The 27,756-nt window shown below is 39.6% G+C and overlaps 2 protein-coding genes across 4 annotated transcripts in view; both read left to right on the forward strand.

The window, feature by feature from the left end:
- Positions 1-17,320, forward strand: part of MINDY3 (MINDY lysine 48 deubiquitinase 3) — a 49,755-nt gene extending 32,435 nt beyond the window's left edge. For all 3 annotated transcript variants that reach the window (XM_084508182.1, XM_084508183.1, XM_084508184.1), the window contains 5 exons: positions 9,339-9,411; positions 10,269-10,341; positions 12,964-13,051; positions 15,801-15,872; positions 16,244-17,320. In XM_084508182.1, coding sequence (XP_084364308.1) covers positions 9,339-9,411; positions 10,269-10,341; positions 12,964-13,051; positions 15,801-15,872; positions 16,244-16,393 — 456 coding nt within the window. In that variant the 3' untranslated portion in view covers positions 16,394-17,320. The remainder of the gene's footprint in view (positions 1-9,338; positions 9,412-10,268; positions 10,342-12,963; positions 13,052-15,800; positions 15,873-16,243) is intronic.
- Positions 17,321-22,181: 4,861 nt separating this feature from the next.
- ITGA8 (integrin subunit alpha 8) overlaps positions 22,182-27,756 on the forward strand; it is a 109,057-nt gene continuing 103,482 nt past the window's right edge. Inside the window, exons 1-2 of the mRNA XM_084510830.1 lie at positions 22,182-22,560; positions 22,636-22,760. Coding sequence (XP_084366956.1) covers positions 22,373-22,560; positions 22,636-22,760 — 313 coding nt within the window. The 5' untranslated portion in view covers positions 22,182-22,372. The remainder of the gene's footprint in view (positions 22,561-22,635; positions 22,761-27,756) is intronic.

The raw sequence follows: 27,756 nt of genomic DNA on the forward strand, positions 1-27,756 counted from the left end.
AATGGAAAGAAGGGATTTAGTTTGATGCTGTAGAATACTCCTTTCCAGAAAGTATATGAACTCAGTGCAGTGGTCTGTTGCAGTGTTCATGTCAGGTTTTGGCATGACATTGTACGTTAGAAAGATAAAACAGAGGTAAAAGGTACTGTTTTAGTCATTCGATGCTGTCTCAGACATGGAAGGGGAAGAAGCTGGGTTTAATTTCCATGCCTTTTCAACAAGTATATACATGATTGTCAAAGTTTCTAAACTAACGCAGGTCAGTAAATAAGGCACTTTATGTCAACAAGTGGCATAATCAGAGTCGGTGATTCTCTTAATGGAATCATCCCAGAAAGGGAATCGTAAGAGATTTTATTTAGCAGTTTCAACACAGAATGATTTTTTTCCCAGGAGTCCTAAAATCTAACCTACTGCCTTCCAAAATATGGAATTTAATACCCATAGTAATGTAGTATTGCAAAGATTAGGATAAAGACAGGATACGTCAAGCGTAACAACTAACTTCTCTCCATTTTCTAAATATTCTTATACAAGGTAATATATAGAAATAATAAACTCTGAAAATGCCAAGCCTGTCCCATCCATTTGTTGTTCCACAGACTTCCTTTTTATTATTTTCTAGTTACAGCTTACTAACTGAAGGAATTGTTTAGCAGATAATGATGTTAGGAATATTATTTTACCATTTTTAGTGAAACATGGAAATGAAAATTTGGTGCTCACTACATTACCAAATAGTGGCAGAATTAGTGTAAGAACTGGTGGTATGGCTGTTGTGCCATCCACGGTTAGCAAAAATCAGTGAGTGTGAATGGCTGTTAATCTATAAGTACATGTTCTAGATTGATTCTTCATATTCTTTCTTCCCCATAGAATTTTTCTTCTTTATCATGAAGTCATAGATGTATTACATAGCTTATGAAATAGGGAGTTTTAAGTATAGTTATTGAAAGCTTGTGAAGTGGTTTTGGGCTAAACAACAAGGAAATAAATTTGTGTCCATTTTCTCCTTCCCCCAAAAAAGTCTGAAGACAGACGTTTGGTTCCTTCTGAGCAAGATGTCCTATATCCTTGGGAAGATTTGGGAAGATGACGTTTTCTTTTTAATTCTCATCTCTGCTCAGCCTGCTTTATTCCCATGTTCCCAGACCACACTAGACTAGATGCAGGGAGCTGAAAACACTAAACAAGATGCCAACATGACAACATATGCGTCAATAGTAAAAAATATTCTTTAAAATAGTAGCAGTTGTAGTCTTGTTGTGAAATTTCAGGGCAAACTTCATGTTTCACAAAACTCCCCGGCTGCCTAATAAACATGTAACATGACAGACTGAACTGGCGTAAAAAATCCGCATGTTTCCAGGAGACCTTAAGTAATTTTATAACCAGCAGGAACCTGATTGAAATCAACTTGGATTTTAGGTATTGCCTGATTCACAGAACCTTAATGCATGTGACAGCTGTTGAATCCCTGGGAACATCAGAGTGAACCCATATACAGCATCTAATTTCATCCTTCACAAGTACAATCACGAATACCCTCGAAGTCCATTTCTAAACACTTTCTGAGAAGCATTCAGAAATGAGATTTACATTCCTTGGTCATCTCCTTTCATACTGATAACAACCTCCTTTGATAAAGCAGCTCTACTTTCAGGTTAGAAATATGTGAATGAATAAATTAAAAGTCTAAATGAGGAAGGAAGGAAGGAAAAAATATGAAGAAAGATGTGGGGCAAACCAGTTATGGTGGAAGAAGCTTTTAACTTTTTCTAGCTGAGTTGAAGCAGTTATTTAACATACTACTTTAATTTTCTATCTTTATTTCTCCCATATGTAGCATCATAGCATCAGAAGTCGTATTTTTATAACTGAGTAACATGTTTGTTTCTAAATTTTAAAATAACCTCCTTTCAGTTTTTAAATGCTTTTTTTCCCCCATTGTTGATTTGTTTTACATGAGAAGGGTATGAAACATTGATATTTTCTCATTTGAGTTTGAATTATACCCATTTGGGTCTACTGCTTCATAGTTTAGGGAATCTTCGTATGTCTGTGTATATTTATATAGACTTTCTGAAAAGAGCAGTTTTATGTTACAGAGAGGTGCCAAAGGTGCCAGTCTAAGACATGAAATAAGTTAAAGATACTTTGCTACAGGAATATTGAGACAGTATGGGTGTATTCAGAAATAAAGTTCTGTAATTTCCTATGCATAATTAAGAAAACTGATGTAATTGGTGTTAAATGAAATGGGCTTTATTGTGTAACACAGCTTTAAGGAGGAAAATAACACAAGTTTTGTATTAAAGAAATAAACATACTGCCTTTCGTGTGAGGTAATTGTTGTACTCTGCTATTACAGATTTAGCTACCTGAAACGCCAAATTGCAATATGAACATAAAAGGCAATACTGTTTTTAAAAAGAAAATAACAGTGAAGAAATAACAGTCCCTGCATTTTCTGTATGTGTACATGGAGATTCCCTAAAATACTGCTTAGCAGCACAGAATACCAGTGGTCACTTGACATTCTTAATACACGGTTTCCTTAAGTACTTCTAAAGCTCATACTGTTCACATGTAAAGCCATAAGATCTTACTTGCAATAATTTGCCAAGTTAATAATCGTCCTTTAGAAAAATTCTTGTCATACTTGAGTTACAAAATAATCAATGTCACAATCTCACCCACTTTCAAAAACATTTCATGGTTCTGGGTTGAAGCAAAGCAGGGCATTTTCATCTTCCCAAGCTTGAATTACATAGTTTAAATGGTGAACTGAACACCTGAAACAGGTTTCTAACATGAAGTGAGGCTCTCAGTACTTCCAAGTATTTAGGAAGAACTGAATTTCTGAGGTATACATGTATCTTTGAACTGTGCCATTACATGGTCCTGTCATACCTCTTCACTTCCCACCTACTTAGTGCAATTTTCACATGGAGTTAGTATATTAATGCTCACCAGGGGTTGTATTACAAGTGCTTCATGTCTACAGCCTGAAATGATACTATATACAGAAATACTATTTCATATAGTTTTTTTTAAAAGTTGACAGCTAGCATAATAATAAAAACTACAATTCATTTTGAGTAAACTTTGTTGTGAAGTTTTTGCATGTTGTCAACCATGAAACTTGACCACTTCCACTTTAGTTCCTCTTAGGAATAAAGATTAATTTTTGATGTTGTTGAGGACAGAATATGATACTGTTAAATAACAAAAAGTATGGAAAAGCTGCCCTTTTTGATTAAACTTGGGAAGGTGGGGGTAATATTTAATTTAGTAAGTAAATAAGAATTCCAGGAAACTAAAACTTATCCATTCCTGTTCTGTAATTCCAGTAACACACTTTTGCTCTCAAAACAAAGACTTTGTTCTGTGATAGTGAAAAAAGTTGGCAATTGAAATAAAAGTGAACACTACATAACCAATCTTCATTGTTTTATGGTAATCTCTTACAATACATGCTTCAAAACAAGGAACATGAATTTCCTGCCCCCTTTCCACCTCCTACCCTCCCTTTTTTTTTTAATGTGGCAGCAGTTCACTTGTAGCCTTCTTGGGAAGTTGTTGAACATGTTGAGGAACTGAAGCTTCTCATTCTTACTTTGGAGCACTGCCTAATTTGAAATGTATTCTGGTCATCTGTGAAAGACCTATGCATCCAAATGGTAATACAGAGTACATTAGTAGGATCGCGTGAAATTTCTTTTCTTTTTCAAAAGATAATCTGAGAGAAGTTTAAAGACAATTAAAATCAGATTTCTTTCTGAACCATCTCCACAGTGAGATTGAGTGAGATTCTTCCTCTATACCATGCATCAGGTGCCTTTATAGTCTCACAGTATTAGAATAGGTCTGGCTTTCTTTCTGCTTCCCATACTGTTAAAATCTACTACTTTTTTGTGTTTCCAAGGGCATGCTGGGTTGAACAGACAGATATTGGATTTTATCCAGTTTAACTTGTCTCTGGAGTCCTACCCAGAATAAAAACAGGACAGGACCCTAGTGTTTTTTGATGTGGTTGGGATAGTTTTGTTATTGGGATCTCAGTTTGGAGTCCCAACCATTGCATGTGGACCAAAAACAGCAATTAAACTACCAGATGCATTCACACTCTGTTTTCGCAACACTGGCATGTGGATAGCTGTCTTTGGATAAGAACTTTCAAGCTTAGTACCTAAGTTCAAATAACAGTTGTCATTTGTCAGGGAATTGTATTTTTATATTTGAATCAGTTATGGAAACCTTCAACTTGAAGCCATTGGATTAAAATTAAGAGGGAACAGTGACCGCTCTGAAAAGGTAATTTATACAATACAATAAGATTGTTACACATCTCTAAGTACATGTTCAGTGTCTCATTAAGACCAGCTGAAATTGTAAGATGAGAACAGTAAATCTAGAACTTGTTAGAATTATAAACTGGATTGGAAAGACCTGCTAGACATTTTAGGATTAAGCAAGCTCCCTGCTCAGAGCAGGTCTTGCCCAGAGCAGGTTGCTCAGGGCTTTGCCCAGTTGTGTTTTGAATATCTCTACGGCCTTCCTGGGCAGCCTGTTCCAATGTTCAGCTTCCTTCATCATGAGGAAAAAAAAATCTGAATTATAATATCTAATCTAAATCTCCTGTGTTGTGACTTGTACCCATTGGCTCTTGCCCTCTCTATGCATCACAGAGAAGTCTGGCCCTGTCTTCCCTATTGTCCTAGTAGGTAATTGAAGATAGCAATGATTATTGCTAACCTTTTCTAAGGCTTGAGAAATCCAGTTCCCTCAGCCCCTTCTCCTATATTACATTCTTTACCTGCGCCAGTAGTTTTGGTTGCCCTTCCTTGGACAGCTCCAGTATGTCAACATCGTGTGGTCAGGAACCCAACCCTGTCCCTTATATCTCAGGTGAAATCTCAGAGGTATCGAGGAAGAATCACTTTCCTCCAGCGACTTACAACCTTCCTGCTAATGCAGCCGTCATTGACGCAAGGATGTGCTGCTGACTGATAGACAATTTGTTGTCCAAAAGAACTCCCAAGATACCATGGCCTAACTTTCTGGAAAATGCATTTCATTTTATCTTTGATGGAAAGAAAGTAGTATGCAATGAACGTTTTGTCAGATTTTGCTAGAGGGTGAATGGGCTTCCAAGCCAAGGCACGCTGTGGAAGAGCAAACCAGACAAAGCCCGTCTTTCAGCAGGTGTGTCTCCTAGACCATTTCTTAAATGTTTTTTTTCTTCTTTCCCTTTCCTTCTCTCTCTTGCACCTCTCTTTCTATGTCTCCACGCACCCAGACACGTTATGGTAACCCACCACTTAATCTCCTGCACGAGTGCATGTGAGGAGAGCCAGGCGTGGATTCACAAGTCAGAAGTCTGAGCTTGTGCCTGCAGTAGTTGGCAGTTGTCTACCTTCTGCCAAATGCAGTCATTAACAGCAGTGTCTGCCTTCTGTCCTGCTGGGAGCACAAACTTGTGCAATTCCTCGCTGCCTGGCCTCCAGTTTCAACAACCAGTCTTGAGACTACAGCCCTTCTGTCAAATAAAATTGAAGTTGAGCAATGCATCCAGAAGTCAACCAGAGATACGGGAATTGTTTTCAGATCCCATCAGCCTTGTTTTCTTAGGAAACTATTTTGGAAAAGTTGCTGTCTTGAAAGCCAATGATTACAGCATTGAAAAAGACACTGTTTTGTCTGTAATACAAGATTCCAAAGTACAAGATACAAAATAATCCTGGTTCTTGCAGATCTGATTAAATAGTTAATAAATTACGAGCATTTCTGTATTGTTTTCAAGCAATTTTTCAAGAAAAGAATTAGTGCTATAGTATGTAATTCTTCCATGTATCACTCAACTGTGGCATGTGTGGAACTGTGAAGTGGGCCATATGCAAACATTTCATTTTCAGGGGCAGCAGGTCTTTCAGCAAGGGGTCTTTGTAAAAATTCATAGCCAGGATGTCAGTGTGGCTTATTCATTATGTTCTGGTTTTGATTTGTAAAATGAAAACTTCTGGAATGTTTTCATTAAAACTTAAGAAGAGTATTTTTTGCCTCTGAGGGTAAACACGGGATCTTAAAATAACTGGTACCGCTGATGAGAACAACTTTTCAAAGTAATATAACATGCCTTGTTTGTGAATCATAGGAGCCAACAAGCAAAATGTGATTTTTGGGACATGTTGTACTTAATATTGCAAATAATTATTATAATTAACTGTTGATGGAATTCCCTTATATGGAACTTCTAATGCATGGGATACATCAAAATACAATTCGTAAGGCTGGGGGCGTGTTTTGGCACAGCTGATGGAGTATCAGCTTGGGCAGCTGAAATATGTTTTCATTAAGTGTTTGTCACGTTTTCAATTTTGCTGCTCGAGGGAGGTACGGGTTTGTTTTGGGGGGAGCGAGAGGGGCGTTGGCTAGATAAAAACGTATGGACCATGGATAGTGGATATACATGTATTTTCTAAGTTAAAGGATGCATTAGATTTGTATATACATGGATAAAATCTTAAAATTTTAATTGTTTATTATTTTTTTTTAATAAAAACAATTAAAAAAATTTTTTAAAGTCTCAGAGGTTAGAACAGTTTGGGGTTCCACACTCCCTATGGATATATTTTATTTACTTTTTCCTTTTTTAAAGAATAAATTTTAATCTTTTGTAGGGTTTTACAAACATAAGATTTTTTTCTAATCTTTTTGCTTCCTAAGTCTCTTACCTGCTTAAAAAAAAGTTTAAACATAGGCAACTATGAAGATACACTGTTAAAGTATTGATTTTCTGTAAGTGCTGTAGTTGTCATTCATTCACACAATCACTAATATTTTGCATTGCTGTTTTTGTTCCAAATCAGTCGTGTTTAGACCCTTAAAATTTCATTTTGATGCTACTGGATCAATATAACAATTTAGCTTTTATTTTTCCAGTCCGTTAAGCAAGTACTGTAGAAGTTGCTCTCACCAGGAGAGACTAAAAGCATGAAGGGACTTCTTCTGAACTAGTGTCTTCTGTAGGCTTTCTGCCTTGGAGATGGATGATGGAGATGGAGTACTCAGAAGGTGATGGAGAAGTTGCGTATAGCTCAGGGAGATGTACAGTCCTAGTTTCTCTGCAGGCCAACCTACTTCTGGTATAAATGAAGATGGGTTCAGAAGTCCAGTCACAGTGAGATGTGGTACTTGTGCTGCAAGAGGGCCAGGAATTGGCTTGGTCCTGGTAAGGGCTTTTCACGTCTTAAGAACTAGGAGGCTTCCAGCAGACGTGATTCATTGGATTAATGTGCGTTAGGGACTTAGAATGTTTCAGAGCTTTCTTTGAGGGGAAAATTCCCACTGCATTGATCCTTTAAATCCTGCTGCATGCAATCAAGTGTCCAACAGATGTGCGGAAAGCTTCTCTAGCTGTGGAGCCCGTGCTGAAGTTGCGCACTGGGATGCTGCTTTTCAGAGAGGGGTGGACACGAGCAGCTGGCTTTGCTTCTGCACAGTGTGCATCTAGGGCTGGCGTTTGGCCCAAACTTTATTACCACTTAAGTTGCAATATGGATAGATCTAAATAGATCACAGCAGATTGAACCCTGATCCTTCCATACAGGCACCACACTGCTCCGTAATGTAGATTTTTGCGTGGTGTCATGCAGCAGTAGAGCAGCCCTTAGGAGAGAAAGTATAACGGGCTGGTGTTCTAGTAGTGATGGGCTGGCAGCTCAGATATCTCCTTCTAACTTTTAAATACAATCCTTTTTAAGACCAAATATTGGCTGTCCCATGTGCAGAAATTAGGGGAACTCTAACCCATGATTGTATGCGCCTGATGCCAGTAAGACCTGCATCTCTCATGTCTGCAAAATAAAACTTGCTTGATATTTTTAAATGTATTGTGTCGCATGTTACCCCTTTTTGTGTGTTCTAGGCAGCTGGCTTTCATTCAGGGAAGTTTTCTAAGCGCATGCTGGATACTGTTAGGTGTATACTTAAAGTTCTTGGCTGATTTGGAGTCAGCTATTAAGAGAAAATGGATAAGAGTGGAGTTCTGGTAAAATCTATGGTTTGCCTCTGTTCTTTCCCTGAAGTGGTTTTCTTAATCTGTTCAAAGAGCAGTAAGCCCCTGTGCATTTTTGAATTCTACATTTCTCTGATTAACTGTTGCACATAGAGGTATAATGAGTGGATATGGTGATTTTCTCTTCTAAAAAAATGTCATCTGCAGAAAGTGAAGTTGAGCTGAAACTGGAATTTAAAAGGTTGTATGCTTTTTAAAACACTGATTTGTAAAAAATAAAAATTGCTTCATACAATATGAAGAAACATTTTTGATGTTTACTGTTGTTTAGGGGAAAGCCAACTTTTTGTTTGTTTTCCTGTCCATAGCAGAGCAGGTACCATTACATTTCTACTTTGACAGAAAGCAAAACTATAGGGGGGCATAGTCAAATGCAGTGTTTCCTTTGTAAGTTTTAGTTTTTCATTTCCCTTTCTGTGTGAAAAATAACATACATGGTTGTAACTTTTAAGAGGAGATGAGGGCTTCAGGTACTCCTAGTGAGCAGTTATTTGGTGTTTTATGTTCCATTTTAATCTCAGGTTTTGGTACCTTTTTAAGCTAAAGGGTGTGCTGAGTACGGTGCATTTCTTACCCTTTTTATCGCCTTTTATTTCTCACGAATAGCTTACCAGTTTTACTTTTTTTCATAATGTTTTTGGCACAAAACCAGAGGAATATGCTTTTTGCCATTTTACGATAGTAGAGAAAATGTCTCCTGTATATGAGTTTTGGAAAACAAAACTGTGTTTGAGATGAAAAGCCCATAAATAAAAGCATTACAACAGCTACTATTGGAACCATATTTTTTTCATGCAACTAACAAGTTTGTGTTCTGGCAGCCTGTGAAATAGACTTCAAAACATTGTCTTGCAGCTTTCTATCTAAATAATTCTTATCTGTTTGTAATGCATGCATGCATAGTACACTCACTAAACTCCTCTGCTACTTGTTTGTGTTTTCGGATATGAAGAATAATACTATAAATTTAAATCTCTATATAATGCACAGACTCCAAGTAGTTTTTCTGTGCCATGACATCTGCATTAAAAATTACGTAAGCTTTGTCTGGAAGTTTAATAGTCTGCAACATAGTTCTTGATAGCTTTAAGTCACTGTTTTCAAAGTACTTACAGTTATTCTTCTCTTGTATTTAATTTGCATTCATTTAAGGTCCAAAGCTGTGTAGTATAGGTAAATTTTTCCTTAGTAATCTGTATCTGAATTAAGAATATCCTGAAAGTTTTCTTTCTTTCTTTTTTTTTTTTTTTCTCCAAAGGATATGGCCCTTGTTGCTCCTGAAGCGCCTTCAGAACAAGCTAGGAGGGTCTTCCAAACATATGACCCTGAGGGTAAGGGCTGTATGTCTTGCTGAAGTGTGATTTTTGGATTGAAGTGCATTCATTCGGTAGAGACATATTTCAAGGAGTAATGAATGCTGCATTCTGTGGAGTATCTCTTAAAAATAAACAGGATTATTATTTTATAAAATTTGTTCTAAATACTGCACTTTCAAATCCATTGCGCTTTCTATGTCAGGGTAATACACTGTTTATTCCCAGACTGATTAATAGACAAATTAAGTACTTAGTACTTAAGAAATTTTTAATACAGCATTCAATCTATAAGTGAAACAAATTTTTGAAAACTTTTTGTAGCAAAGGGAATTGAGTACAACGTAGTGTAACAGGAGTTAGAGTTCTTAGAGCATATGCTTTTTAACCTCATAATATTGTTTCTAATTAACAAAAGGCTTACATATAATTTGATTTCTCTTATATTAATCTTTCATAAAATATTTGTTATGATTGCATTCGTCATGAAATTGTTTTTAAACGTATATGGCAGAAACTGAAAACTTTCTTAGGTTTTGGAAAACAAATTGTGTAACATTCAGTCATTATTTTAACTGTTCAAAACCAAAAAAAAAATAACAGTTATTACCCCATGTATCAAGTGGAGATTACTATAGAGATTGAATTGTTAGCAAGTATTAAGTTGTTAAGCGTATAAATGATAAACCTACAGTTTTTGTATTGCATTCTTTTAAAGTGATAGAGAAGTGCTTGAAAACTGTGCCTTCTAGAACCCCACCATGTGTTTTTAAGTTTTAGAGATAAAGATGTGCAATATTTGTATTTTTGAGTAAATTCTGTGTTCCTGGAAAGCATTTTGTTTCTTTTCCTAATGAGCTTTGTTACTGCTTTAGATAATGGCTTTATACCTGACACTCTCCTAGAAGATGTAATGAAGGCTCTGGACCTTGTTTCAGATCCTGAATAGTAAGTATAATGAAATTTCAGAATACAGAAGTATCAGTTAGCCACATATTAATTACTGTTTTTTTCTGGATTTTTTTTTCTAGCCTGTACTCTGAGCACAGGATGTTATTTTGAAGTGCCTAAGTTAGCTTTCAGTGAATTGGAAGGGGGGATGAATTAGAATTAAAATCTCTCTAGCTTTGATAGTGATAACTAGAAGCCAAAAAAAACCACACTACCGTCAGTACTATGTGTTGAGGAGATGGTCATTGTGAATATATTCCTATATGTTGACTAGGGTGAAACTGACTAAAAAGATAAATCACTAAGGTACATGTAGGCAGTTTAACATAGATTTATATACAGAGTTTAAAGCTGAAACTGCTTCACCTGCATTTTTGTTCCAGCAGCATGTGGTGCCTTCTGTTTATAACTGATATTTATTTCCAGAAATGACACATTTCTAGGATTAGAGTCAAAACTACTAAGTGAAAAAGGTTTCACTTACTTACTTTAGATGTTATATGGACTGATGGGACTAATATTCAGTGACAGCAGATAATCTTCAGTGTCAAAGCTTACCTTCTAATTATGTCTTAACACTAAATGTTTAACCAAGAAAGGAGAGCTATGTGCTTGATTTTTTTTTTAACATCTTCAAAGATGGTTCTGCTCTTTCATGAGCATGTTCTAGCCTATTGCAATCTAAATCAGTCATTCCTGTACAATGGCTGTTGAGGCTGCAAGTGTACTTACCACAGACATGAAATGTATTGATGTCATTTTCTGTCTTCCAAATGTTACAAGCTATAGCGAAGTTTACTGAGCTGGGGAGGAAGAGTGAAAATTGGAATCAAGAGACACCCAGGAAAGACAAGACAAAAATACTAATATTTGTGTCATGTTAGTAAATGGTGAAATTTGCAAAAGTTTTGTTTGTTTGTTTGTGGGTTGTTTTTTTTTTTTAAGGGAAAAAAAGCCTTAATTTAAAAGGTCTGAGAAACTTTGTTTTGGCCTTTTGTTCTGTTGCATCAATAAGTCTGCAGAAATACCCTTTCTGCATCGAGGAGTTTTTTCATTTGGCTGTTTGGCCTTCAGGGCATCTGTGGCATAACCCTGGCCTATGTTATTGTGCTTAGCACATCAAACATAAACTGATGTAGGATGACAGTCAGACAGCCTGCTATATGGGAAAGACCTCACTGGAGATCAAACCATGGAATATTTTGTCTTGAAATATCTCTTCTTAAATACAAATTTTGTCTAACGTTACTGTCTTGAGGACCTATTCTATTTTGTTTCTAGTTGCCCTGTCCATTTCATGTGGAACAAAGGTATAAATAACACATTTCAAATTATGTACAGACCTTTCTGTTCTGTTACTGTTGTTAAAGTAAAATTAAAGGCATTGCTTCCAAGAGTGGTATTTGCACTTTTTAGTTTGAGAACTAAAAAGTTTGGTTGTGATCATCTTATCTAATGCTTTAAGCTTTTCGGAATCTCAAGATGAGTAACGAAAGACAATCAGTGGCATGTGAGAGGTTTCTAAAATCAGGATTTTCATAAAAATCAATACAGAATTATGTTCATTGTTACTCACTGTACAAGAACAAGGTGTCATCAAACTGGATTAGCAGGTAGCAGTTGCAAAACATTGGATGCTTATTTACAGTATCTTATATTTAATTTGAGTGGAGTTGATTAAATGCATCAAGTGTATATGGGTTCAAAGCCAATCAGGCATATGCATGGAAAGAAAAAGAATATACATCTGTGTGTTTAGATATAGCCTCTCACTGAAGATGTCTTCAAGCAGCAGACTGCTGGAAACAGGGAGGGTAAACTAAGAGTATCACTGTATTCTTGCCCTCTTGTACTCTGTTGTAAGCATCCACTACTGAACAGCGTTGGAAACAGTACACAGGGCGAGGCAGTCTCCAGTGAGGACATTCTCCTGCATGGTACAGCTTGCAATTTAGACAAAAGGACAGGATAAATAAATGTTTAGACAATCTGATGTCTGTAGACTATGATGTTCAAGTAGAATCATAAAGGTATAATTGACATTTGTTTGTAGTGACGCAAAATTACATCATATTCATGCAGAAAGGCTTTCAGATTATTCCAGTGTACTGTTAATAAATGCATTAATTTTTTTTGGCTTCTTTGTTATCAGTGGCACAATGTATACATGAAATGTTAAGTTTACTTTTATTTCAATGTGCTTAGTACATCCTGGAGGCTTTTCAGGTCTCTGTTTCAGAGCAGGTTCTTTGGCAGTTACAGAGCTGCGTTTGAGAGATGACTGTTTTATGTATAGCTGAAGAATGCATACAAGACAGCAGAGTGCCTTTTGGGCTATAAACCTAGTTTTAGATTATATGGGTTTCAAATTACTTTACCAAATATGGTGGTCCTTCAGAATTATCACTTATTTAATTTAAAATAAGAGATTATTTTTACTTAAAAATAACTGTGTTTTGGCAACTGGCATGCCATTCTGGTGCATTTTGTCACTCAGGATTAAAAATAGAATAGTATTGATATCCTTGGCAGCCAGTACTGTGGTAGCAGAGCATAATTTAGTAGTGCAGGAGTAAAGACGTCTTACTCATACTTTTATATCCGATGTTTTTGTCGTAGTGTAAACCTCATGAAGACCAAATTAGACCCAGAAGGGCTGGGCATCATCTTACTGGGTCCCTTTCTGCAAGAATTCTTCCCTGAGCAGGTAATCAATATAGCTTCATTGCTGCAGAGCACTGTCTCTTTAACTTGTCTTTGAGGGTCATGAAGCACTTTGATCAATATCATAAAGGTATTTTCAATAATAAGTATTGTATGGACACGTATGACCAGTAAATAACTTCTTGCATTGCATAACAAACTGTAGACTTCCATTTTGTGTAACGTATCTGTGATTTTTGTCAGCTTTACACTGGAAGGAAGCTCCCTTGTAGTGACAATTTCAAAACGTATGTTCTGGAAATGTATAATTATGTCGCATATGAAATTGAACCACTTCCCTAGCCAGAAAAGGAAGTTCATCTGAGTTTGTTTTTTCTCAGAATGAAATGTCAGTCTGTTTCTATCAATATTACAAATGTCTGCTATAATTGCTACAAATAGGAAAAGATTGCAACATATGTAAAACCATGCATCTCTAATCATGTAAACAGTATAAGCAGAAGTCATTACAGATTTATGTTTAGTATGCGTAGAAGTCGGTATCTGCCAGGGTAATGAAACAGATTGAGAGCTCGAAAGTAATTTTCCATAGATTCATTAAGATTGCACCACTGCTCTGAAGCACGTGTTAACCTAGTGCTGCTCTCCGCTTCTCTCTTTGGCCTGGGTCACATTCTCCTGCTGTCATGCTGCCTTCCTCCTGCCACGAGGAACATCTCTGTACAGATGTATGTTAAACCAGAGCAGGCAGCTGGTCCAGACGAGAGCAGTCTCAAACGTTTGTGACAGCAGAAGAGAGAGGGATTTCCCAGGGATGGAAAGATGCAATGGTGGAGGCAAGAGAAGGGCTGAGAGGAGTAATCCTTTGGAGGCTTTTGTGGTTTAACATATAATTGAAACTGCGGCTTAATTTTTACAACCAAGGTAACATGAAACTAGTATTTTTAAAATACCTTCAGGAAGACTCTTTTTGTTAGAGTTGCACAGAGTATTACACCCAAACAGTACCGCAGTCTGAAACGAGATGGTCATTCAGAAGAATGCCCTGCCAAAGATGGTAGTGACTGAATGCATCATTAAGAGATGATTCAGGTCTAGAAGAAAAAAGAGGAGTTAGTGCTCATTTTCGTGGGATTTACAGAATTAAATATACATTATGTATTTCCCAGCTGTTTCTTCTTACTATCATTTGTTCTTCCAGAAGTGGAAATATCTTATAAAATGAATACAATTTAATCCTATTTAATCTGGAAGATTCCAGTAGTTATTTTTTCGGTCTCAGATATCTAGAGTGGCACCTCTAGTTTAGAGTTTAGAAAGCCAAAGTACATATTCTGTAATGTCTCTGGATTAAATAGCAGGAACCCTTCCCCATGCTAGTTCAGAATTATTTCTTAAAGTGAAATTCTTCAGAAGTTAATGTTAATATCTTGTTTTAAAATACCATGAGAAAATAGCAGATGCCGGTGATGGTTGGAATTGTTGATACTCCCCTTTACATAATATTTGAACACTCAGTGCTCAGGAGATCAGATCAATTCCTTTCCTGAGAAGGCATTCTCATTCTTACTCTCCGAGAGAACTAAACTCCACCTCAGGAGGAAGAAGGGGTCTCAGCTTTCCTTTTCAAAGCTGTTGACTTAGAAAAATATTCAAAAATCATTTAGGCTGAGAGTGCAAGCATGACTCTTTGGTGGTTAGGTAGTCGCTTGGAGAGGGGAGTTCTTGAACTCCCCAATATGCCTTTTATTTGGGAAACAATTACTGCACAAAATTCTTAACATCTGTGGGACAGGAACTGGGAACCAGCGCATCTCTTCCTTCATCCCTTCTCCCTTTATCAGGGAAAAGAACGTGCCCTCTTCCCTTCCCAGCTAGGCTTTGTTTTATTTGTCTCTGTGAAGCAATTTCAGTAAGTTCTCTTCTCCAGCCTCCCTTTACTGCCTAGCCTAGCTGCGTGATACCCATGGCATGGCACAGTTTCTGAATCCTTCTGGAGGAGGAAAACGAATGGGGGCTTTCTGTACACTGATGAATGTGCTGTAACCTGAGCAGATCTGTCCTCGTTCCAGCCTTTATTGCCGTATATTTTAAAATGGGAAAAGCTTTCGTTTGTAGCCCGGTCCAGTAGGTATGAAAGAGATGATGTTACACCTAATTTGCATTTCCTAATTCAGTTACATGCAAAACGTTTCAGTCCTTTTAGGACTAAAGGACTTAAATACCTGGAGTGGTAAAGGTTGACAACTGCAGTCCATCTGTTAGGCATCAGCTGAACAGGTGTCCTCAGAATTAGTTTGCAGGTAGGCAGGCATGTGAAGTAGAAATTTCTCTTTGGATTTCACATGGAGGGTTGGAGGCTGGATCTGGTCCTTAGTAAATATTTAACTTAGTAGTATCCAAACAGTTACAGATACACACAACTGTGGCTACTACTTAACGTGTCTTAACTTTAAAGAGTAGGACAGTTTCTACATGCTGGGTACTGAAGGTGTGATTTAAAGTGTCTGCATGAACACAGGAGATCATGAGCAGCTCTTGAAAATGTTTGGGGGGTGTTAGAGGAGTTTAACTGTTAATTTAATGACATCTTTTAATAATTTGTGATGAGGAAAGCAAGGTGAACAAAATCTTCAATATATCACCTGAAAGAGAAAGAAAAATAGAAATGGCACACTCCTGCAGACTCCTTGAGCATTCCTGTTTAAATGCTTCTGTCTGGTTGTAAAGAAAAGACACTATTAAGGCACAGTGTATATATTACATTAAATGAACTATTTTCTTTCTACCAGGACTCCAGGGTTTCAGAGTCATTCACTGTTTACCATTACAACGGACTGAAACAATCCAACTATAATGAAAAGGTAAGATATAAGAAACATAAGTCTAGTCCTAATAACAATTAGGTTGCAAAATTGACTCCCTGTCTCTGTAGTGGCAGACAAAATACTTGTACTTCAAACTGGCTTTGTCAAAAGTATTGATTTTTCTTGTAAAAGGATATATTTGTAATCAGAAACTGCTTTGTGCTTACGATCATACTGTAGACAGTATAGTGAATAGGTTGGCTGGACTGCAGCTCTTCAGCTGTGCTTTTTGAGTAGAGATTTCATACCTCATCTCATTTAAAAATAAAAATAAATAATAAAAAGATCTTCATGGATCTGATTCTTTTTTTAGGAAAAAAAAAGTTTTGAACAAACATAAGCTGACATATTTGGATTTGTTTTGACAGGTCATGTATGTAGAAGGCACAGCAGTTGTTATGGGCTTTGAAGAACCAATGCTACAGACTGATGACACTCCTGTAAAGCGCTGCTTGCAAACCAAATGGCCATATATAGAATTACTGTGGACCACAGATCGATCTCCTTCTTTAAACTGAATGAAACGTGTAAACAACATGCTACTATCGGATGCTTGAATGGGGATAGACGAATTGGTATTTGCTCGGAAAGTGGTATGCTTTGACTGTGTGAAGTTATACACTGGTATCATTGATGAATTGTAAATAATGAATATGAACACTTTTTCAGTGTTAATTGGAATATTTAATTTTTTAATCAGATTGATTTCTATTATAATAGTTTGTCTTTTTTTGGCCACTGTAGTACTGTTAATGTGAGTTACCCTTAAAAAAAAAGAAAATAAAAACTACTTATAAAGTCTTAACATTATTTTGCCATCTCATAAAGATTTGAAAAATGTCTGATATTGCAGAATCTGCATATTAGATGTCTGATCTTTAAAACACAAGACATATTCAGCTTCTGAATCATATAGGCATGTTTTATTATTTAAATTATATTGGCTTACATTACAGTACCATAATGTGTGGACTAGACTGGCCTTTGCACTGGATATGTTTAAATGAGTTTAAACCTTCTGCAGTTTTTCCTAAAATCCGATCTTACCTAAGGAGCTTGCACAATGTGACATAATATGATACATTTCTGGGAATGTTAATAAGTATAACTCATAAATACTATTTCTTGGCAGTTGTATATTACTGTGGCTTAGTTATCAGGCATGTTAAAAGTGAACACAATCCAAGGAAAAATAGATGTATTAATATTTATTTGAATTTGTATAAAAGAACTGTAAAAAAAGAAACACAGCAGAATTTCTTGTTCTATAATCTCTAAACTATTCAAACTTATATTGCCAAATACCTCTTCTCAATTTGTCCAGACAGCAGTGTAAGCCAGCGTTATTGTATGTGTTAAGTGCATGAGAACATCTGTTACTACATTATTATATTCCTTTATTTATTATCAACTTGTTAGCCCTAAAATAAATTTTTTTCCTTGAATCCTGATGTGTTGTTTCTTTTATATATTTGGTTTTAATGTGACTTGTGTACCACTTCTGTAAAATGATGAAAAGGGACCTTACATTTAGAAATGCCAGGTTTTGAGATGAACACAGCTCGAGAGGGAGTTGGGGGAGGGGGGTAATTTATTGCATCTTAACTCACTGAAGAGCCTCTGTTATTGCCAACGGGGCTGAAATTCACATTCAGAACTATTTTACTTTTTAAAAATTTCATTCCTCTAGAGTGATCATCATGCAAGAAGATGAACAGGCATGGTCAGAAATGAAATACGTAGGTTTGAAGTGAAATCCTTGTTGCACTATATAGTAGTTAAAGTAATAGCAGAAAGAACATCATTTGCATGACACTTGCAGATATGTTCTCTGCAGGACTATAGAATGTATCTATTAGTGTCACATCTGGAAATGGGTGAACAGCGTAGGTCCAATTAACATGACCATTACTGAATGCTAATCTGACAGCAGTGTATCTTACCTCTTTGAGATTTGTTTTTCTAAAAAAATAAAAAACTTAGTCATCTGCAAAGTATTTTTTAAAAGATTCCTTAATCTATGTGGTCTGGATGCTAAATGACTTGTGCAACAGTAGCATTGCTATTCAAAAGTATATAGACGATTAAGAGAATCTGTTCTAATATTTAACTGGGCAAGTTATTGAACTGACAAGTGTGAAGCTTTGATTTTCCTGATGGGTACTTGCTCTAGTTAGTTTGGGTAATTTAAGAAAAACGTTTTAACTTTGTCTTGTTTTTCTTAACTTCTGTCCTTCAGACAGACTTTGAAGGTAAGAGTTCACTTCTCTTGCTCCTTCTGGATTTTAGTGTCTATCTTGCTTTACAATACAGTGTCTCACAACAGAGCTTGCACTGAATCTGTTAGATTGAACAGGCTCTTTCTAGTCCTGTGTCAGATACCAATTATTTTTCATTTCCCAGGAGAAAAAAAAAAAAAAATAGAAGCCCTGCTGCAATACTCTATAGGAATGTAGCTGATGCCTCATGTAAAGGAACCCTTTTTCTTACACCTTTCTTTTTTTTTCCTTCAAACTGCCTGGTTGTTTGAGGCCTAACTTGGATGTGTACCGAAGTTTGCAGTTAGATATTCTCAATAAATAAATAAATAATGGAAAGATTGTTTCCGGTGCCTCATATTAGCCTGGGGAGTTCTATATGAAGGCTTAAGGCTAACATAAATATATATATATATATATTTTGCTTCATTAAAGCCTAAATTGTGCAGCCAGTATGAATCCAAATGTGGCTATGCTTGTTACATTCCCCATGAAGACCCCTTTAAAATAGTCCATCACTTAAGTATTCACAGGGCACTTTGGGTTTTGAATACTTGTGCTTGGTTTTATCTCTCAGACAGTGCTAATTTCTATCTGATCCGTGTGCTTCTTTTTTTTTCTTTCTTTCTTCTCTTCCTTGTGAGGCTGAATTTAGGGCAAAGAAGCCCAAGCTGGGCCTAGATAGTGTATATAGGTGATGTGGGAAGAAGATGTATTAGGGTAGTGAAATGGCAATATCTGCACAACACTTGGTGAGCAGGAGCAAGAACATCCACTAGGGTAACACATGCCATGCTGCATTTGCTTTCCAGCTATATGAGTGTCTACAGAAAGCTTCTGGCCAGTTAGCATGGGTACTCGTTTCCACACTGAACTGCTTCGCATATAGGATCAAGCATGCTCTGGACACTGTAGTTGTGGGTTTGCTGTATTATGCTGCAAGTCTGCTGACCACAATAGCCTCTCAGACTTGGGTATGGGCTAAAATTCATCCTTTTCAGTTAGGAAAGACAAGCAGGTGCTCAGATTCAGTAGCTGGCAGTAGCAAGCTGTTAAGAAATTTATGCCTTGTGTAGGGCATGGTCATATTCTCATTTCATCCTCATGCTTTGCAACAGCATAATCAGTACAAAATACTGCCTGCAATGGCTCCAAGTGTGGTTTAGGAGAAGGCTTCCTGCTACAGAAAGTTACTGGGAAACAGCTAAGGGAATGGGTAAGCTTTCCTGTGGGAATTGGACACTCGAGGCTTCTGTACTGGCAGGTTTTGGAAAGATCCAACAGTAAAATTTGCATTAGTTTTGACAAGCTTTATGTTAAAATCCCATATGATTCTTTGGAACATTTATTCTCCTTCTGCTAGCAGACAGATTACTAAATAGTGGCATAAAATAAGATTAAAGGTTTAATAATAGAGTCTTGTATGGAATTCTAAGTTTTGCTTAGGCAAAACTTTCTGTAGAAGCTTTCACTGATTTATTTTTAAGGTTGGAAAGACCATAATGACACGTTAACCATACCAACTGCATATAATGTAAGCTGCAGAAGTTCACACTGTGAATCTCATACTTTATCTGTATAAATTATTTGGTTCCACATCCGACCTTCCAGTTATTTTGTAGAGTAAATAGGTTTATAATGACTTTTGGACTCTGGCTAAATGCTCTTATATAAAAGCTCTCTATCTTGGCTCCAGATCAGTTTCTAGATCCTATTAAGGCTTTGTAGTTCAACATAATAGACATTAGCATAAGGCAGCACTTATGATAGCTGAATTCCTATTCATAGAATGGAATCATAGAACCATAGAATGGCTTGGGTTGGAAGGGACCACAAAGATCATCCAGTTCCAATCTCCGTGACATAGGCAGGGATGAATACAGTACTATCACAACATACAACTTCCATTTATTTGCCTTCACTTGCTTTAAAAATGTATGACTGTTAAGGATAGGCGTTATCCCCACAAGTCATTGAGGTACTGCTGAATTTCTTATAGGTGCTTAGAACTCCAGGTGATGGTAGTTCCATGTGAAATGGCCAAATACTGTCAATGGTTATGTTTCACTCTAATAAGAGTAATAAAGTCAGTAGAGTTGTAAAGCTAACAGAATTAAGGAATATTACTAGCCTGTGGGGACAGCTGAGGGTCACATAGCTAATGCTGGAAATAAACACGCAGTTCTATTTTCGTGAGCAGGAATGTCAGTCTTATCAGACTAATCTTGCCATAAAACACTTAAATTAAAACAAACACAAAAGAAAAGAAACCAGAACCTCAGAACAAAACAAACTACCCTCAGCTGCTTTCATAGGTATGCACTACTGGAACATGTTTATAAATGGGTTTCATGACAAATGTTCTCAATTTTTCTGATCTTTCCCTGATATTTTTGGACACATCTTACATTATAAATGCTGAAAAACAACAGTTTTTTGTCCTAATAGAGATGATTAAATCATTTTTTTCCTTTCCTTTCTTCGGGTTGGTCAGAAAAAATTAGACTGTCCCCTTAAGATGTGGGTGCAATGTCCTGTTTAGCCTTGCTGGGGAAGGGAGCATTAACAGGCAGATGCATTTTTTGCATTCTCTTAACAAGAACAGCTAGAACACTATTGTCGGGCTCATTGGGGCAAAACAATTCAAGAAAAATGTTATACAGCTTCATTTTTTTTTAGTTACTTTTAAGAACTTATATGAGGAACTTTCTAAAAGTTGGTGAACCTTGCAGTACAGTGGGGTTGGCCATTTCTATGGGAATAAAGGCACTACACCTGCACAGAGCTGTGGTGAAGGTCCATAGCAATGCTGTCCTCTGCGAATGTAAGGACCTCCCTTCAGCACGACAAAACCTTATGTAGCCAGGCAAGCACTAACAGAAATTTATTTTCCTATCCTCTAACAATGGTCTCATCCAGAGTGGTGTGGCCAACAGGTCCAGGTGGAGATCAGTGACAAGTGGTGTCCCTCAGGGGTGGGTACTGGGAGCAGTACTGTTTAGTATCCTTACTAATGACATGGACAGTGGGATTGAGTGCACCCTCTGCAAGTCTGTGGATGACACCAAGCTGTGTGCTGCAGTTGGCACGACAGAAGGTAGGGATGCCATCCAGAAGATGATCGGGGGCTGGAGCACTTCTCCTATGAAGACAGGCTGAAGGAGCTGGGGTTGTTCAGCCTGGAGAAGATAAGGCTCTGGGAGACCTTACAGCGGCCTGCCAGTACCTAAAGGGGGCCTACAGGGAAGCTGGGGAGGGATGCTGTGTCAGGGATTGTGATGACAGGACAAGGGGTAGTGGCTTTCAACTAAAAGAGGGGAGATTTAGGTTAGATAGAAGGAGGAAATTCTTCACTCAGAGGGTGGTGAGGCCCTGGCACAGGCTGCCCAGAGAAGCTGTGGATGCCCCATCCCTGGAGGTGCTCAAGGCCAGGCTGGATGGGGCTTTGGGCAACCTGGTCTGGTGGGAGGTGTCCCTGCCCATGGCAGGGGGTTGGGACTGGGTGATCTTTAAGGTCCCTTCCAACCCAAACCACTCCATGCTTCTATGACTCTAAAGTGTTCAGAACTGGGGGGGTCAGTCAGCTTTACATCTTCCCTATGGTGAGAGGTTTGGGTTTTTTGTTTGCATGTTTTTGTTTGCTTTGTCTTTAATGCCCATGTCCCATAACAACCTAATGAAGGTCTCTTCTTTTCCACGTGTTCTGTTTCCTAAAAGGCATTGCTCAGCTGTCAGACCCTTCAGTTCAAACTCTTGAACATGCTGCAAGAAGTGGGAAATGCCCACACCAGCCCCAGCTCTGCCTCCCCTTACGAACAGGGCTGGCCACACGGAGACCACTTTGAGGGGACCGCAGGGCAGAGCGAAGGGGATGTCCCAGCTGACAGCTCCTTCCCCCAGCCCCACGGGTGGCTTGTGCGCGCCAAACCCTCCTCAGCCACCTCCGGGGCCCCTCTCTCAGCGGCGGCGTCCCCTCAGCGGAGCCCTGAGGCGGCGCGGGGCTGAGGCGCCTCCGAGGCTTCCCCGCCACAGCCCCCCTCCCCCGGGGCCGCCTCTGCCGGGCCGCGGGGCCGCCAGGGGGAGCCGGAGGGCGGCTCGCTGCCCGCCGGCCGCGGCGGCGGAGGTGGAGGTGGCGGTGGGGGTGAGCGGGGCCGAGCCTCCCCCGCCGGCCCCCCGCGGCACCGCGCAGCTGCGCTGGGCTGCGGGGCGCTGCGGCCGGGCTGGCTCAGCGGGGCGAGGATGCTGCGCCGCCGGCAGCCGCCGTGCCCGCTGCCCTTCGCCTTCCTCCTCCTCCTCCTCCTCCTCCTCGTGCTGTCAGCGCCGGCGGTGGCTTTCAACCTGGACGAGGAGAAGCTGACGGTGTACAGCGGGCCCCCCGGCAGCTACTTCGGCTACGCGGTGGATTTCTACATCCCCGAGCCCGGCAGGTGAGTGCGGGGGCTGGCGGCGGGGAGCTCCCCCCCTTGCCTGCCCTGCTGACCGGGCGGCGTGCTGCTCCGCAGGGTCGGCGTGCTGGTGGGAGCCCCCAAGGCCAACACGTCGCAGCCGGACATCGTGCAGGGAGGAGCGGTGTACCACTGCGCCTGGCCCGCCGCGGGATGCCACCAGATCCCCTTCGACAACACCAGTAAGTGCCGCGGGTCCCCCCCCCTCCGCCTCCTCCCCGCGCTCCTCCCGGGAGCTGCGGGGCAAGGTGCGCCCGCCCTTGGGAACACCTCGTTTGGGCTGAGTGCCCCCGAGCCCTGCCCCACACGCTTCTCCCACTCCTGGAAGTCGCAGGTGAGGCTGGGTGGTTGTGCTCCATCGCGCTACCTCGCTGGTGTAGCTGCTCACACGGCAACAAACTCCTGCTCCCCTCCCTTCTCCCTCCTCTCAGGGCTGCAGGCTGGCTGCAAACGGATTTAGGCACAGGGGTGGGTAGATCGCATCCACTTCCAAAGTCCCAGGACAGACTTATTTAATTAGGGAGAACGCGCATTTAAGCAGTTCAGGCTGTTTGTGCTTTCTGTTGTCTCTGTATAGGTCTTGAGAACAATTTGAGCCTCGTGTTTCCAGGGACAGGAAGACCGATTGGTTTAAGTCAGGCAAACTTTGACAGTTTAGCCATTAAACAAAAGTTACGGTTCTTTCGGTTATATTCTTAGCTTTTATGGCGTACTTAAATACAAACACAATACACTTCACTCTTGTGCTAGGAGCACAAATTAACTTAGTAGAGCTTATTTCGGTGTAGCAAGTAAGGGCAGTTCTCCCCCCTGCCCAGCGCCAGCCACCCTCCCACTATGACTGTGTAAGTGTTTAAGCCTCTTCCATTCAGGACTGCCATCGTCCTAGGAACAGCCTAGGAGCTCCTGCCCCGGGAGCCTGCAAAGCAGTACTGTATGTATCTGTGGCTCCTTGGGCATGTGAAGTGATGTAGAGCATGTAGTTATGTATAAATGGGAATGTATGGGCATAGTGTGCATACAATATTTTTATTGTCATGTGTCTTCGTGAGCTAGTGCACTAATAAACCTAGTTGAGCAAATATTCTTCTATTTCTATCTTACAGTTAGATAAATTCATGTACCAGAAGTAGAATATGTTATCTACACAAATTACTTCTAGTTTTGAAGAGAAAACTTTCAGACCAAATGAAAATTCTTTTGCATTTGAAAGGGGCGTTTTGAAAAATGAATGAAAACCTAGTGATGAAATCTAGAATGGCATCTGGCTTTCCTGTGGGAAACTTCAGAAAAGTTCACTACAGAGGCTTAGGACAACTCCATATGCTGTAGGCACAGATTTCCATTTGTGGGTGCTGTGTTTTGAGGGAAGGCACAACCACAGGCTGTTGAGTAAGTACATCAAAAAGGCTTTGGACTGTGCCACATGACTGTCCAGAGAGGACAGAGAGTGTGGCATCTCCAAAGTGTTGTTCTTTCAGTCTGAGGCATTTTGTATCCTCTGGATAGACACTTAATTTGCAGAAATTGAAGTTAAGCAAGAAGCAGTGCCTGCAGTACAGACGTGTTTGGAAGTGTTATCGCTGGCTGTCCAATTCAAGTACCAAGGGCAGTTCAGGTGTCATTTCACACAATTTGGTGCTGGCCAGCTGCCCTCATGGACGAGGACCCCAGGAAGGTTTGCATAGCTTGTACCAATGCCCATTCTTCACTGCCAGCAACATAAAGGCTATCTCTAATATGCCTTAGATAATTCATTTTACTGAAGAAGAGATGTGTATTTCATGTCAGTTTTGTCTCTCCAAAATACTTCACTTACTGGAGCAATGTTTCCATCTTTTCCACATTTCCCCCAGAGCAGTCCACGTGAACTCTATCCTAGATGATGCTATTTTAAATAGCCTGTTACACACAGTTCCTGTCGAAGCCTTTGACCACTGTATGCCAAGTGGAAGTTAACTGGTTCTTTTTTAATATTCAGGGTATTTTCAGATTATGACTCTTCCTTGGACTGGCACCTTGTACTCACTATGCATTCTCCCTGCAGCATAGCTGAGAATGGCCATTACTCCCATTTTCTATTTAAATATCCATTTTTGTATCCATTCTGAGAAACAGAAAAAAGTGAGTCTAGGTTGTCAAATATCATTCAGGAAGTTGGTGACGGTTCTGCAAAATGACTCTGGATTTTTTTGTTTTCTGCCAGTACCTTAACCAGAAAATTATCATTTCTCCCAAAGCAGAAACACCCAGGAACTTACAGAAGACTGAGTTCTAAGAGCTTTAAATTTAAATTATTAAAACAAACAAACAAAAATGTTCAATCAGTAAGAGTATTTTAAATTAACATCAGAAGCTAAAAGTGAGGGTAACTAGAAAGAAAAGAAGAGAATGATGTAACAGTTAAAAGGCAGTGTGACCCAACAAATAGATAAAGAATTTATTAAATCAGTGTTGTTCAGCCCGAAGGGTTCAATGGAGAACTTCTAAAAAGTTTGTTAAAGAAAAGCAGATTGATGAATACTACAGCCCACGTTAGAGACATGAAATCTCTGCAGGTCACAGAAACTGTGGAATTTCTACTATAACCAAAAAATTCAAGACATCAACAAGTTCAGGTGGTTGGTTGAAAAACACTGACTTCAACTGCACATGAGCATGAAGGCTTTTGATATGTCTTCCATTTCTGAGGGCTGGGTACACACAAGAAGTTCAGGTATGTTGTGTTCAATGCAAGTTATGCTCTCCCGTTGAGGGAACACACTGTGCACTTGGATGTTATTTGGACTTTTACTGCCAATAATAGCCACCGTAGTTCAGAAACAGAGAAGGTTCACTGTGTGAATTAGGACAATTTTACCAAAAAAAGCACAGTAGTGTTTTTGATTCCATCAAGACTGGAATTATCTCACAAGCAGGGTGTCTCTGCTGCCCCGTGCAGGTGCTGTAGTGGGCAGTCATTGCAAATCATCCTGTAACATCGTAGTGCCTCAGTTTTGCTGGTGGAAATAAGTCTGTAAGTGGGTACCTAGTTGGTGAGACTTGTGTAATTGTACAGGTTGTTGTTCTGTTTCCAAAAAGACAACAGACCTAATTTTAAGGTTTCCTTCATTTGCAAATGCTTTGATGTTGTTTGTCTTAATGCTATCAATATCTCGTTCCTACTAAATGAAAAAAAAATTATGTCATTGAGTAGTTTTCTGTGGTGACTTCTGTCAAGATTCTGGACATTTTCTAATATCATGATGTTACAGGTGTGGGGTTGCTTTGTACTAATTTATAGTTTCCCTTTATTTCACTGATTCCAAGACAATGTTCCAGGATAGACACCATAATGAAAAGCTTATCCTTGGTTAGGTTAATATTAGGATGGAAAGTGCTGAGATAGGATAACTTTGGTCCTGTATAGACTGTTTCATTGATGATTTTTTTTTTCCCTCTGTGAACATTACCTTCATATTTTAAAAACAACTAAAGGTTTAGTTTAAAGAAAGCTGTTCTGTATCCTCCATGCCATAGAGTCCTGAAGGGAGAATGGAGATGTGAAGCCTAGCTGGACCTGCCACCCTGACACTGGTGTAAGACAACTGCAGGTGTTGCACAGAGGACCAGAGATACGACACTGCAAGGGCGGCACTGGCAAAGTGCAGCTCACCTCCCCTCCACCATACTAGAACTAAACTCTGTCCTTTGTCTCCTGTAAGCTTTAAATTACAGAAGACAAATCCCTGTGGCTTCTGAAGTTCTCTTGCTCCTTTTTGTTTTTCCTCAGGAACTAAGACTGCATGAGGAAATAGACATTGTGTTGATTACTAAGGTATACCTAAGGGGAACATACAATATTCGGTCAATTCCCTGTGAAAGATACGCAAACACTTTTAACAATGTGTCATTACTTCTGAATGCCATGTCCTGGCTGTCAAACACAAACTAGGTTCCTTACTACTAGCGTTGATACTCAAGGCTGCACCTGAACTCTCTATGGCTCAGCCTGTAGTTAGGATGCACAGGCTGGTCCGAGTCCTATGTGCTGCTGCTGAACTTGTGTTAATGTGGAATTGTGTGTGGACTAAGCTGCTCTGATGAGAAGATGGCTTACTTAGAGTTAGCAGAGGTGTAGGAGTATCTGGAGCTCATTCCTGCAAGTCATGGAAGAGAAGCTGTGGATGCCCCATCCCTGGAGTTGTTCAAGGCCAGGCTGGATGGGGCTTCGAGCAACCTGGTCTGGTGGGAGGTGTCCCTGCCCATGGCAGGGGGTTGGAACTGGATGGTCTTTAAGGTTCCTTCCAACCCAACCCATTCTGTGATGCCACCTCACTGACGTTGTTCTACTGAGAGTTCTCCCAGATTGTCACTGATCTCTCAGGTCACCCATCTTTGCTCCAGAGCAGTCAACCCAGACGTTTCCAATGCACTGAGGTTACTTACCTGCAGACTTATGTGTATAATTAGTCCTCCTAATGAAATAAATCATTCCTGACAGGGAACAGAGGAGGGACAGAGGGTGACATTTTGACATACGTTGGGAATTGAGTCTGCCCATCCATATGTAAGTCACGTAACAGGACATTCCCATATGGGTGGACCAGTGATATGGCCTGCAGCCAGGAAGGGGATTTAGCAGTAACTCTCCGTGTTTCCTGCTGTTGATGCAGTGCTGACTCTGCAGTCCCTTGTTTGCAGTTCTTCAAAGCTCCCTAAATCTAGGTACTGGAGCCCAGCCTGAGAGGAAGCTGAAAGCACTGTCCTTCAGAGCACAACTGGTGCTTTAAGCGCCCTTGTTGCAGCAGGGAAGTGAGATAAAGTATAATGGAAGGGCTTTTAGTATCCCCTTACTCCAGGAGATACGGACTGAAGGGCAGAGACTCTTCTCCCTTGTTTTCTTGCTCTGCAAGGCTGTCCTATTGCATTGCACTGTCAGGATGCGATACTCTTTGAAATGTAACAGGAGAACAGGGGAACAAGTGTTGGCATTATCTTAGAGAGATGTGATCTGAATTTCCTCTTTCCTACACAAAGCCAACTTCTTTTCAGTTTCTCCATTATGGAATGAGGTTTACAGTGAGTTTTTCTGCTTTAGCACGGAGGTAAAATTACCAAGTCCTTGCGTTCAAACTGGATGCTCTTCCTTTCGGCTGCCAGAAGAGGTAGCAGGAGAGCAATGTGAAGAAATCTTTC

This window comes from Aythya ferina (genome assembly GCF_964211825.1).
Source record: "Aythya ferina genome assembly, chromosome: 2".
Lineage (NCBI taxonomy): Eukaryota > Metazoa > Chordata > Aves > Anseriformes > Anatidae > Aythya > Aythya ferina.